At 45.4% G+C, this 14,029-nt stretch overlaps 1 protein-coding gene across 1 annotated transcript; it reads right to left on the bottom strand.

Moving 5' to 3' along the window:
- Positions 1–6,130: 6,130 nt before the first annotated feature.
- On the bottom strand, positions 6,131–7,705 carry PtA15_1A291 (uncharacterized protein; the record flags this gene model as incomplete). Its single annotated transcript, XM_053165303.1, has 6 exons — positions 6,131–6,290; positions 6,372–6,661; positions 6,744–6,943; positions 7,024–7,333; positions 7,407–7,475; positions 7,547–7,705. 6 exons carry the CDS (start codon positions 7,703–7,705, stop codon positions 6,131–6,133), a joined length of 1,188 nt encoding a protein of 395 aa, XP_053016508.1.
- Positions 7,706–14,029: the final 6,324 nt, after the last annotated feature.

Below are 14,029 nucleotides of genomic sequence, written 5' to 3'. Positions count from 1 at the left end.
AATGACCGGTACAGACCAGTCACCAACAGCTGTTAGTCCTCCCAATCACCAGTCTTTGCCAGTCATCAAGAGGTGGTGAGTCCCCTCGATGACCGGTCTGACCGGTCATCAAGAACAGATGTGAGTCCCAATGACTGGTCCAGATATGTAGGTCATAGACATACTGATTCCCCTCTTTAGGCGCTTGAGCTGACCTGTAACCACTCGGACAAGTGTATACAGGCCAGCATTGTGTGTGCCCAGGCGCAGCGCCCTGGGAACCAAAGTGGAGGTGTTCAGGGTGCAAAGCATGAGGACCCAGGCTGTGTGCAGCTGGGTTGTATACTTAAAGGGTGTGGGGGAAGATGTTTGTCCCCCCAGGGGATCTGGTTTTGTCCCACCCCCTCCCTGGAGCCCACTAATCACTTGATTACATTTTTGACCAACCTTTTTTTGCCTGTTGCTCCGGCACGGGCTGGAGGGTCAATCTGAGGTGCCCTCCGGGGTGTTTGGGGATTAATTTAAACTTTTGTGGGATTTTTGCTAATGAGCAGAGGCAAAAAATTTGATCTTGCCTTCCGTGTTTCTGTGATTTTAATAAACCTGGATCATTTCATTACAGGTTGTGATTAATTTATCCTTAGAAAATTAAATGGTTCTATAAAACATTGCACAAGTTCCTGTGACAATTCCACATCACTTCTGACACACTTCCCATTGATAGAGATGGCCAAACAAACCCGCGGGCGGGTACCTGCTATCTGCTGGCGGGTACCCGCGTGGGCCGTCGGGTACCCGCCAACGGGTGCGGATGTGGATGCGGATATCTAGGATTCCAAGGGAAATGTGGCAGGTACCCGGGTATTTACAGCCACACCCGCCCACACCCGCCCATGGGTGTATGTCTTGTTGGCCCGCGGCCGCGCAGCACAGTATCTCCGGCCCCGACCGGGCCCCCTGTCTCCCTTTTCATGTCCGTCGAGGCCCTCCCCTCTGCTGTACTGTCTCCCCCATCCCGTACCGACTACGCAACAATGACACGAACCCGTCAAAGGCACCAAAGTTGGCAAGAATCTGAAGAACACACTGATTGCCCCCTTGTGGATTCAAACAACGAACAGGAAGATGTTGACTCAGCGACCCCCAGTAACACACATTCGGGAACTGAAACAACTGACGAGCAGCGTCTAGGTACTTTGTTTTGGTATTTTTTCTTTTGGTTTACTTTGCTGATCAAACTTGATATTTTGAATCTGTAGAGCACGCAAAGAAACTCGCATCCAACCAAGTTAGTTCTGCGTATGCATCCTACGAGTCACCCACCCTGTCCGATCAGCTTGATAAATTCCAATGTTGGATGATTGCATGGAAGTGTAAAACGTGGGTATAATTTTTCCATTAGTTTCAAGAAATAGAGTCACGGGATGCTAATCCTATTCCAAATGTTTCTAGATGTGCTAAAGATATTAATCGCCCAGCATATGACTCGTTGTGCAGTAATCTTCTTACGCACGCAGGCCGATGCCTGAGGAAGCATCAGAAACCCTCAAATAACCAGACTCTTGCATCAGTTGGTATATCGGGAACAGGCAAGATTGACCGGCAGGAGGCGAGTCACCCCATTCATTACATTATCTGTGTTTTTTAAGACTCATCTGACTCTCTGGAATTGCCTACTCCCTCCAGGTCTTACAGCGGTGTGCTCTTTGGTGTGCCGAGGGAGCAAATCCGTTCTCGGCTTTGGAAGAACCCAGCTTCAAGAGGCTTATTCATCTGACAATCCTGAAACATCTTCCAACTCAAAAGAAGGTCTCGAAAGCAATTCATATTCTCTACTCGTGTGTGCAGGAGAACCTTCGTGAGGAATTGCGAGTGAGTTAGCTTTTTTTTTACTTCTATCTTTTTTGACTTGCAGCACGTCAAACCCCTGACTTCCATTCAGGTCCATGAGGGGGCCCTTTACTTGGGGGTTGATGCTTGGCAGACCTCAAATGGATTTGACATCGTTGGAGCAGTGGTCTACCAACTTTTGGACAACGGCGCGGGCACAGTTGAGTTGGATGCAATGCCTCTGGACTTTGTCCAGCTTCAAGAAAGGCATACTGGAGAATACTTGGCGCGTATGGTTGAGTACATAGTTGAGAAGTTTGAATTGAAAAACCGGGTACAGTCATATTCCTGCCTGTCTCTTTTCTGGTTGCATCTTGAACTAATCAATTTCATCAATCTATTCCTCTCTCCAGATCTGTGGTATTGTTTCCGACAACGCGGCAAACAATGGGACGATGATTGCCGAGTTAGAAAAGCTTGATTTGAAGCGGTTCAAAGGCAAGCCGCAGTGAATACGGTGCTTTGCACATATCCTCAATCTCATTGTCAAGGCGGTTCTTTGGCCATTTGCACGTAACAAAAAAGGCACCCCTGGAGATACTGAGGATGAGGGTTATGATGAGGAGGAAGACCTTAAGGATCTCATTGAAGGGTGAGCAATTTCACAATCTTACTTGCTCAGATGTCAAAACATCCGGTTAAAGCTTGTATACATATTTCTACAGGTTTGATGACGAGGAAGAGCAAAGCGAATCTGAAGATGAAGAGGTGCCCACCAATCTTCCTGAGGCATGCGATGTCGAACTAGCAGTAGAGGACGAGCTCACTCTGGCCGATATTGAAGATCTTGAAGACGAAAAAGATGATGATGTTTATACTTCTGACTCATGTCGTCGTTTGCTTGCAAAGGTCGGTTTTTTCCCCTGTGCCTTTGATCCTTTCCTTTAACCCTCAACATTCATATTTATTTTCATTCAGTTTCGTGCAATCGCCACCAAATTGAGGAAATCCCCGAACTCAAAAGCAAAATTTACTGAGCATTGTCAGGGAAACCAGTGCAAGAAGCCTCATAACGTCAAACAAGATGTCCCGACTCGTTGGAACTCGACATACTTGCAGCTTTTGAGCATTGTCAGATGCAAGAAGGCCATGTAAGTCTCTTTGCATATCAATGGATTGCGCGAGGGATGAAAAAAACTAATATGTATCTATATTTTGCAGTATTATGTGGCAGCGTGATAAAAGGTTTGGCACCGCCCGCAACTTCCATGTGAACCAGGAAGAATTTGACTTGGCTGCAGACCTGGTGCAGGTTCTGAAACCGTTTTACGACATCACTCTTCAAATATCAACACAAGGCTCTCCTCGAGTTGCCGAAGTCGTCATTATGATCGACCAAATCACCGCAAACCTTTTGGCCGTGATTACAAACAAGGATCATTCATACCCTGCTGCATTACAAAATGCATGCCGTGCTGGGCTTCAAATTACAAACAAGTACTACGCACTTACAGACTGCTCACCCATATACAGAATAGCAATGGGTGAGTTTTGACTTATTCTAATCAAATTAAATGTAAAGTAAATATTAATTTTTTGATACTTCCAGTGCTCCATCCGTCGTTCAAGGATGAATATTTTAAGCTGGCCAAATGGCCTAAGGAATGGATCAACGAGGCGATTGCTCTTACTCGCGAGATGTACAAGAAGTGGTATAAGCCTAGGGACTTGGATTCAGCCCCCAGACCACCAAGGAAAGGAACGCTGAAGGTAATCTTTTTACAAATATTTCTCACTCTGACCAATTGAAATAATCACAGCATCCTCCAGCCGCAAACTGGGGTTCTGGCAGGGCTTGGTGCAGCTGCTGTAGCAAGATCCACTGAGTCTCTGTCAGATCCGATTGACATATGGCTATCAGGCGGCCTCCATTTGGAAGACGGCGAGCCAATCAATGCCCTTAAGTGGTGGGCCAAGGAGAAACAGAGCGGTAATAATCACAATGGCCTCTTACAGATGGCCCTTGACATCATGAGCTGCCCAGTTAAGATCAGATTCTTATTTCATCTTTGTCGCAACACAAAAATAACTAAAACTTTTATTTTCATACAGCAACTACAGTCAATGTGGAACAGACTTTCAGCTTTGGCCGCGACTATGTCGCCACCAGGAGACACAACCTCCATGCAAAATCGGTAAGTAGAGGAATGGCATTGGCGTTCTATTCAAAAAGTGGTAAGATTTCGCCTCTGGCGCTCCACAACTACATGGAAAAGAAAAAAAGTAAGGCTATGACTGGCGCGAAGGAAATTGGTGCCTCTGAAGGCGATGTGTTGATGGTTGAGTGAAATTATATCACCCTGCCATCACCCTATTTGTATATAGTATGCAAATATAAGTTATCTTGCTGTCTCAGTGCTTTGTGAGTGGCGGGTACCCGGCGGGTACCCACCCATGGCCGCAGGTACCCGCCAGCGGGTTCGGTTACGGATGCGGATGTCAAGATTGGGTTGAAATAGGCCGCAGGTACCCGCACCCGCCACAGGTACCCGGGTTTAAAGTGCCATCTTTGCCCATTGACTTCTGAAGAAATTAAAAATCATGTGCTAATCCACATCTGACTCACATCCAACCCAGAACAACATAAAATTAGACTCTGGTACTCTCTAGAGAGTGTGCCAAAGTCTCCCCTCACCATGAAAAAGCTGAGGGGAGTAGGTGGTAGGTGACGTGAAGCTAACTCCATCCTGAACTCCAACCATAAAATTATGTAAAAGTGGTAGAACCCCCTGATGATGAAAAAGGGGCCAGTGTTATTCAAGGGGAGTAGTGTTGGAGTGCCGCTGGAATTTCAGCATATTTTACTGAATGTCACCTGACACCTATTCACATCAATTTTTTCATGGTGCCTGGTGCAAGGACCATTAGGGAATTATATTCCTTCATGAATAAGCAAACAGCCTTGCCCAAGCAATGACATATTCTTGAAAAATGTTTAAAGACAGGGACCCTCCTGGAAGGACGGATCCCCAGATTATTACAAGCCAACATGTAGTCTCAAGATCTCTACTGGGTCCAAGCAATCACAACACAGTGATTGGGGCTTTCTATTCTCTCTTAGATTCTTTCTCTTTTCCCTTTATCATTGTTTCCCTTAGCTTTATCTCTCCTCAAGTATCCTATACTCACCTATTCTCACTTGATGTCCTTCTATAATCAGCTCAAGTTTCTTATTCACTGGTGCGTCACTTCAGAGAGCTCTGCTGACAATTATGCACTTATGCAGTATGTACTGATGGAAATCAGACACAGAGGAACACAAAGATGATGGAATTGCATGCATATATTGAAAAAGAACTAATATGGTCTTTTGAATAATGCTTGGATGTTTTCTCATTTTTCTGGCTTAGTTAACTTCATTTTAAACTTCACAGCAATCTGTAGAAACCACATTTTAAGATAGTATGCTTATATTTCTCACTCAATATGCTTCAAAAGTAACACAGTCAATCTTGTATATATCTTATACTAGATTGCTATTGGAGTTTCTCTTCCTTAGTGAACTCAAACAATTTCTTTTCTCACTCATCAGTGTAAAAAGACTCAGTCTGTGAACTTCAGGTATTTCACCCTGTGTACCAATCAACAAAATCAAAGCCTTTTCCCCTCATTCTCAATATAAACCTTTCTGGAATACTCAAGCTCCCACCTCCCTCAAGAATCAAGGCCAGGACAACTCACACTCACATCCAGGACCCCATTTGCACTCTTGCCCCTTTTTCCCCCCAGTGAGAATTTATGTTTTTTGTTTTGGATTTTTGTCATTTTTTTGCAAAATTGGGCCTCTGACTCCCAAATTATTCTTTGGAATTTGGCTGCCAACTCCCAAGCAATCCCTGGACCAGTTTTTGGTCCTGAGGACCAGAGCCAGACATCAAAATCCAGTCCTCCCAACATCCACTACTTTTGGGAGTCAGAATTATAATTTTTGGGAGTTGATTGATTTTAAATGATGTACCCTTTCCATTCCTCAGACTCAGAGGAGGAAATATGCAGATCCAGACACTAATTACAATGAGGACACCAAAGGGTAAAACAATATATTTTGATACTTAAGTCTTGTTCATCATTTTTAATATTTCATTGACAACTGTTTCACCACGTGGCACTGGACATCCACTAGTCAAAATGGTATTTTTTCACGCAAGCAAATTTGGATTGAAATGAAATAATGAATAGAATTTGACATTTGAGAAAATGAATACAAGTTGCAAAATTCTGCTCTAGACTAAGCATACAACATCAGAAATGTGGAAAGTATTCAATTCATCTTCGGAATCAGTTGCGTCATGGCATTCGGGGAGCTACAAAACGTTTGGTCAGAGCTGGTCTTCGAGGATCTAATATTCTCAAACATGGATGTGTGCGGTGGAGGCGATACACTAGTTTTTCTCGCAATGGGAACTGTTGTAGATGACTGTCTGTTTTTCTCCAACGTTCATGATGAGGAAAAAACTCGTAAGTGACCTATCGGAACAAATCAGATGAATTCCAAAACATACCTTGATTCAGCCTTTGCTTGCATTTCCATCATCTCGGTATCGTAATCCACATCGACATGAATTTGGGTATGCTTTCCAAAACCTCTATTTTCAGCTTCCTCGGGAATGTGCTTTGTTTTGAATGGGTTTTTGAATAAGAAATTGAAGGTTTTCCACAAACATTGCTTGTATACGTTTCTTAGTTCGGCGGAGAAAGTGAAAAACACGATGTAAATTCCGCTGCCCATCAATGGCATAGCATCATAAAAAGTAGGCTTGAGCTTGTCAGCTTCGTATTCAATTCCGGTGGACTGGCGACCAGGGCAAAAAATGTAATTTATGAGCCAAGGTGTTCTATGCTGGAACTAGGGTAATTGGTAAAATTTGGCTTACGTTGGCTCTGATTTTTTTAACAGAAAAATGCGAATAGTTTCCGCGGACAATGGTGTCGATCATGTAATATATTGACAGTGGGACTGCCGCAGTTGTGTAAGTGATGCACAACCATGCCAGTCTTAAAACAGGAAGCTTTGTAGAATTCTTTGGTGAAGCGTTCCTACACTTCCATTGGAAAAGCTTGTAGCCGACATAGGCTATCAGATGAATACCGATCCGTTCAATTATGGTCTCAGTCTAGCGCCTACATAGAGAATGAAAATTATGAGGCACTGACCTGTATATCCGCAGGCGATAGTTCCAAATATAGGGGACCAGATGATGAAAAAGAAGAAGGTTGGCCACGACAAAACGTATGAGGCTTCACATCCCATCGTTCGAACAAGACCAAACCGAGTAGGCGAGTAGAGAAAATGAAAAGGTATCATGGCGATGGGGAACCCAAGGCTGAAAACGTAGTTCCGAATGTTGATCCGTCGACGATCCTCATGACTAATATTCCTAGAGGATGGAGACAACGCAAAAGCCAAGAATTTGGCAATGCATAGACACGAACATATGGAGCCTGTAGAATATATGAGGATAATCTGTGGTATAATTCGAAATGTTAGGAAATCGGAGCCAGACAAGGCCGAAATTGGAAGTTCTGATAAAACTTACCTGTGAGCTAATATCGCACCAAATGGGTGAGCGATCAATGGCGTCCTTCCTCCACACTGTGGAGTTAATCTAATAGAAATTGCAACTGTTAAAAACGATGATATTCAAATAATTGTCTCTATTCGTGACAATCAGCTTACAGCATGTACCAAGTCGGCTACAGTTACCCAAACACCCAACGAAGCAGCGGCAGACTGGCCATGAAATATGAACCACACAGTGGGAATGATGGCAAGGCCTGCCGAGAGATAGCATGAAGTGAAGAACAGGGTAGTACCCCAGTAAGTAGAATCGTACATTGTGATGCGATTGGAAGACGATTTAGCTCGGTTTGTTTCAAATCGTATCGGGGCGAAGAAAGCACATTCAAGGGCTTCTAATAAGCTCTTCACTCGTTGGACTGAGGAACTGGCGCTGGGACGAGGCAATCCCAGGGTGGTACACCCTGGAAAGTTTGGAATTTCCTCAACTTAAGTCCATATTGCAAAATGCACTAGACTGAGGTGCAGGAAGCTTGGTCTGAGGTGCACAGACTCAGTCCTGAGGCAAATGCTCAGCTGCCCCCGACTCATCCAAAGTCCCTCACATTGGAGGTCACGGGTACATGCTTGACCTCCCCACCCCTCCGGGTCAACAAGAGTAAGCGCCCTTGTTGACAAAGAGGAATCCTACCCGGTCAAAAGCTATATACAACGACTTCGACCGGGAGGAATCCCTCCCGGTCGATAACATTGCCGTGAGGAGTCCCTCCCGGTCGACTGCCATACACAGTAGTCCATCGGGAGGAGTCCCTCCCGGTCGACTGCCATACACAGCAGTCCACCGGGAGGAGTCCCTCCCGGTCGACTGCCATACACAGTAGTCCATCGGGAGGAGTCCCTCCCGGTCGACTGCCATACACAGCAGTCCACCGGGAGGAGTCCCTCCCGGTCGACTGCCATACACAGCAGTCCATCGGGAGGAGTCCCTCCCGGTCGTCCCTCCCGGTCGACTGCCATACACAGCAGTCGACCGGGAGGGACTCCTCCCAGTCGACTGCTCGATATGGCAGTCGACCGGGAGGGACTCCTCCCGGTGGACTGCTGTGTATGGCAGTCGACCGGGAGGGACTCCTCCCGGTGGACTGCTGTGTATGGCAGTCGACCGGGAGGGACTCCTCCCGGTGGACTGCTGTGTATGGCAGTCGACCGGGAGGAGTCCCGGTGGACTGCTGTGTATGGCAGTCGACCGGGAGGGACTCCTCCCGGTGGACTGCTGTGTATGGCAGTCGACCGGGAGGGACTCCTCCCGATGGACTACTGTGTATGGCAGTCGACCGGGAGGGACTCCTCCCGATGGACTGCTGTGTATGGCAGTCGACCGGGAGGGACTCCTCCCGGTGGACTGCTGTGTATGGCAGTCGACCGGGAGGAACTTCTCCCAGTAATGTTATTGAACAGCCTCCCGGTCAAAGTCGTTGTATAGCAGTAGACTGCGAGGAATTACTCCCAGTCGACTGTTGTATCATGTTATGGACTGGTCTCCCTCCCAGTCAACATGGGCCCCAAGTATGCCCTTGTTGACCACAAGGCATTCCTCCTAGTTGACATGGGCACTTATTCTTGTTGATGGGGAGGAATGGAGGACTTCCCGCCAATCTGGAAACCCAGATTTTCCCAGATTTTGCAGGGAAATCTAGGCAGATCTAGGATTTGGGACAATTGAGCCCAGATTTCCCCGCAAAATCTAGAAAAATCTGAGTTCCCAGATTGACAGGAAGTCCTCCAATTCTTCCCAAGGCTGGTCAACAAGGAGTAAACACCCTTGTTGATGATCAATGAGCACCAGTACTGTGCAGGTGTTGAGGCAGATGGCTCAGGGACCCTAGGCAGATGCAAAGATTGATGGTGACCAGACCCGCAGGGGTAGGTCGCCCAGGTCCAAGCACACAAATGAGGGAGCCCAGGCCTGGCCAAGAGGACTCAAGCGTGACTACAAGCTATTAGGCTTGAGACTAGGCTTGTGCTCACATTGCATAAACCCTCCCGGGGTATAAGCTGCTCAACGGTTCCTCTTGTCCCACGGTACTGTTCATCCCGCTCACTCTCTTCACAGTCTCTCCACGGCTCACCACCGCAAGCTATTTTCAGATTTTCAATTTCACTTTGTCACAAACAGTCAATAAATCACGAACAGCCAATAATCAATCAACATAGCAGAACTCATTCTCATATCACATTTCATCACCAGCACCTGGAACAGCATACTCGGACAAAGCATAACAGAAGTATTTGAACAACAAAGATAGAAGGCCATGGTAGAAGAGATGGTTAAAAGAGAAAATAAGAGGCTTAACAAAGCACCGGATAATCAGACCGCAATCCAAGTCCAAGGCCTGTATGCACTAGACGCGGAAGATCGTGCAGTAGTCGAAGGACCTGTGATCCAGGAGAACTTAAGTAGTTAGTTCTCCTATTTGAATAATTAGCAACCAAAGTAGCTGGTTAGCTGATAACTTGCTTCATTTAAGACCTTCAACAAGATCAAGTTGGCATTAGCAATAAAAATAAGGATACGAATCACAATTCGGATAGTGAAGATAGTTTCAAAGGTTAGCATACGCTCTCAAAGTTGCTGAGAAGCAAAATTGAATCAGATTATTCACTCAATGTTGATTGTATATTGTTTGTGGCAATGCAGAGATACCTACTCCTTTGAAGGATGCTCAAGAAGATGTAGCATCTGAATATAAGGCTATCTTGTCGAACGTGCCGGTCATAATTGAACCAGGTCAAGTCAACGTTACCAAAGCATCTGGCAAAGCCAACGACCCACCGCCCGTAACTAATGACCCGCCACCCATAATGGCAGCCCAAGTGGTTAAAACCCTTCAACAAGAAGTCTGGGATAAAGCAACTGAAGCTTTTGAAAAAGGAGATAAGAACGGGGCGGATTTCTTTTTGAAGATTTACGGACAGATGGGCTCTACTCTGAACGCTCCAGATAAGCCGGACATTCTCAGAGCTAGTTCAAGCAATGCGGTTAATCCAGCTTTGAACATTGCAAAACGATCCAACAATAAGATGTCAATAGTTTTCATTAAGGGCTCCCTTCCCAAACACTTTGATGTCGGATTTACCCCATATTTTGACCGTAACATACAAGAATTCAGAGGTCCAATTCCCTTAACTATTTTTGACAAGAACTGGCAATGGGATGCCATTCAATGGTATACAAACAGGAGATCTAAAGGGGATGAAAAGGATGGAAACTACATCGGATACAAATACCCTAACGAGTGGTCTCAGTTGTTTAGCAAATGGACGACGAATCATTGGAACTTCTACATTACCTTCAGAGACTTGTACGGTTACCCCAAATTTGCGGAGTGGATTTTTTTACACAAGGAGAACGTGGACAAAATTGTTGGCGAAGAAGGTTTCATGACAGCATTCTGATATGACATGATAGTGAGGCAGAATGCTTTCTCATATCAAGTGGCAACGGAGTCAGGAGCGATTTCAGCGGTTGATATTTCTATGTATTGCGATGACGTGAAGCGGGAGGCTTGGAGGATAACTTTAACGTTAGGCAAGAACAATGAGACGGATAATCCTTATGCAATTGGGGGTGAGAAGGATGGATACAATCCAAACACTGGTAAACCACGCTTCAAGAATCAAAAAGGAAGTGAAGATCAATGGAAGCACAAATCGGGCTTGAGTCGCGGAAAAGGTGGCTATCGTGGTAGGGGATCAGGACAATGGTCTCAAGAACGACGTAACTCAGATTATGGGGGTTATAACAATTTTCACCAGTCAGAAGAAGGCTACAATAAAAGGCCAAGAGATCATGGATACGGAGATTATGATTATCAAAGGAGCAACGACTCCAGATTCAATCATCATGGAGGCTATTCTCGTGAGCGTGGCGGCTACAGGAGAGATCAAGGTCCTTCTAGGTTGTTCAAAAAGAAAGATCATTTGTCCTTGGCCAAAGAGAAAGAATCTTAGTGGGCTTAGTTTTGCTTATTCTTCATTTCATTGCTGTAATCATATTACAAATGTATGAATAACAAATCTTGTGATATTACACAAGATGCTGTCTGTGATTTAGTATGTATGGCGTCATATAAATCCTGACTTCAATTTTCTTTGTCACACTTGTCCTTTTTACTTTGCTTACATTTGTAATAGCTGGTCAAAAGATATGTCTTTGGTCAAGGAATTACCGCAATTTAACCTTGACAATGATGTCACAAATCCAGTTGATTTGTCTGCCTTAACGACTTCCATTTGGTGTGAAATGAATTTATCGGTATGGGAAGACGCACTAGCAGAAAGCAACTTACTACCGGAATACAAAGACGTGCTAACAGGATTCAGGAATGGCTTTGATCAGGGTATTCCAGATCACAATTTGGGAAACTTGGATTGCTTTACCCCAGATAATCACACATCTTCTGGGAAAGCAAGGCCAAAAATTGAGGAGTCTATAGAGAAGGAACTGAAAGCTATGAGGATGTTTGGGCCTTTTTCACAGGATCAAATGATAGCGCATTTTGGGTTCTCCAGATCAAACCCCTTAGGTGCGGTGGTAAACAGCGACAGTGCAATTTGACCAATAAACAATTTGTCATTTCCAAAAAATGATCCTGTGATACCATTGGTGAACTCATCTGTAGATAAGTCAAATTTTGAAACAACATGGGATGATTTCAATCGTGTTTTGAAGTTCTTCGCAGAGGATGCTCGACCCCTGGAACTAGCCCTATTTGATTGGGAGAAAGCTTACAGGCAAATTCCCACGATGATGTCCCAATGAAAATACTTGACAGTGAGAGAATTCAATGGAAATTTTCTAGTAGGCACAAGGATCACTTTTGGAGGCGTAGCTGGATGTGGATCTTTTGGGCGGCCAGCGGATGCGTGGAAACTTATCATGAAGAATCATTTCGATTTGGTCACAATATTCAGATGGGTGGACAATAAATTATTCGTAAGAGTTGAAGGGACGCCGGTAGATATGGAAGAGATAGTAATGAAATCTACAGAAGTGGGTGTATTAACAAACAAGACAAAGTATTCACCTTTCAGCGCCAAACAAAAATTTATAGGGTTTGTATGGAACGGGGTAGACAAGACAGTACGCCTGCCAGAAGGGAAAATTGAAAAACGGTTAAGCCAAATTCAGCCGTATCTCATGAAGGGTTCCCGTTTCAACTATGAAGACGTGGAGGTCCTAGTAGGGCGCCTCAATCATGTATCCTATATCCTACCGCACTTACGCTGCCACCTGAACTCCTTGTACCAATGGCTCATGTCCTGGCAGTATCAAAAGGCTCTGCGCGAAGCCCCGGCAGACGTCATTACTGATTTAGGAGTGTGGAAGACGACCCTGGAAAACTTTGAACACACCCAAATAATTAACTACAGACCACCAATTGACATTGGCTGGGTGGGTGATGCATCAACATCTTTTGGGATAGGCATCTTGATTGGGAAGTATTGGGCACAATTCAAGCTCCACAACCCTGGAAGTAGATCAACACAAATATCTTACCTGGAGACGGTTGCAGTGCGACTTGGACTTCTGATGGCTCTGAAACTCAGAAACCAAAGGGGCAAATCTCTGATCATTTGGACCGACAATACGACTACGGAAAACAGGATTAATAACAAGAAGACTAGAGACATCAATGCAAACGGCAAATGGATGTTGATCCAGAAGATGTTAATTAAAGAAGGGGTCGAGTTGATTGCTAAAAGAGTGACCTCAAAAGATAATACAGCAGACGCCTTATCGAGGGGCATCTGCTCCGGCCAAGATGTGAAACATCAGTTGATCATTGAGCTTCCAGAGGATTTGGCAAAATTTTTGTCGCAAGTGATCTTTATAATTTGACAGCCATAGTTGAAAGCACTCTCCTTATTTTGTGTTTCACTGGTCACACCGTGAAGGGACCTTCACGGTCTTATCTTTTGATGATACGCGGCTGGGGAGGCCACTTGGCGTAGTTACAACTCATCAGCTGTAACTTTCTTGGCTTACGAGCGCGTGAAAGGATGCTATCACTCTTTGCCTGGCAATAACAAAATCAGCGGCATACATACGCCGGGCACAGACTCGGCGACAGGAAATGCCCTCGTCGTGGATTTTGCTACTGGAGTTACTTTGGGTAATTGGCAACCATCCTGCGGCAGGTTTTGCATTGGGGATTCTATCCAGAAGAGCTCGCTGAGCCTTCATCAGCCTCGCAGATTTTAAACAAGCAATGCAATCTCACCCGTCAATAAGGTATACTTCTTGCAGTGTTTGGGTGGAAAGTATAGGTCGAAGTGTGGGGGTTCGTGTAGGCTCAGGCTTCTCCCCAAGTTGAGGGTGTAGCCCAAACCCCTTCTCCACACCTGCCACGGCAGCCTCTCCTATGCTTTCCTCTCTGCTTCAGGAGGAGAGTCTTTGATACACTGGCGTTTGCCGAGAGGCTCCTCCCTACCGGGTTGAGACTCTCCACAGGCAGAGGCATCCCAGTAGACTCAAAGCTCTCCGCCGAGACCCAAACACTGACCCAAGTGAAAACCTACCCAATAGTAGGGACCACGGGGGTCTACGGGAAGGATTTCCTAGTGGCAACAATAAGTTGC

This window comes from Puccinia triticina, chromosome 1A (genome assembly GCF_026914185.1).
Source record: "Puccinia triticina chromosome 1A, complete sequence".
In the NCBI taxonomy this organism is placed as follows: domain Eukaryota; kingdom Fungi; phylum Basidiomycota; class Pucciniomycetes; order Pucciniales; family Pucciniaceae; genus Puccinia; species Puccinia triticina.
This window is presented reverse-complemented; position numbering and strand designations above follow the sequence as displayed.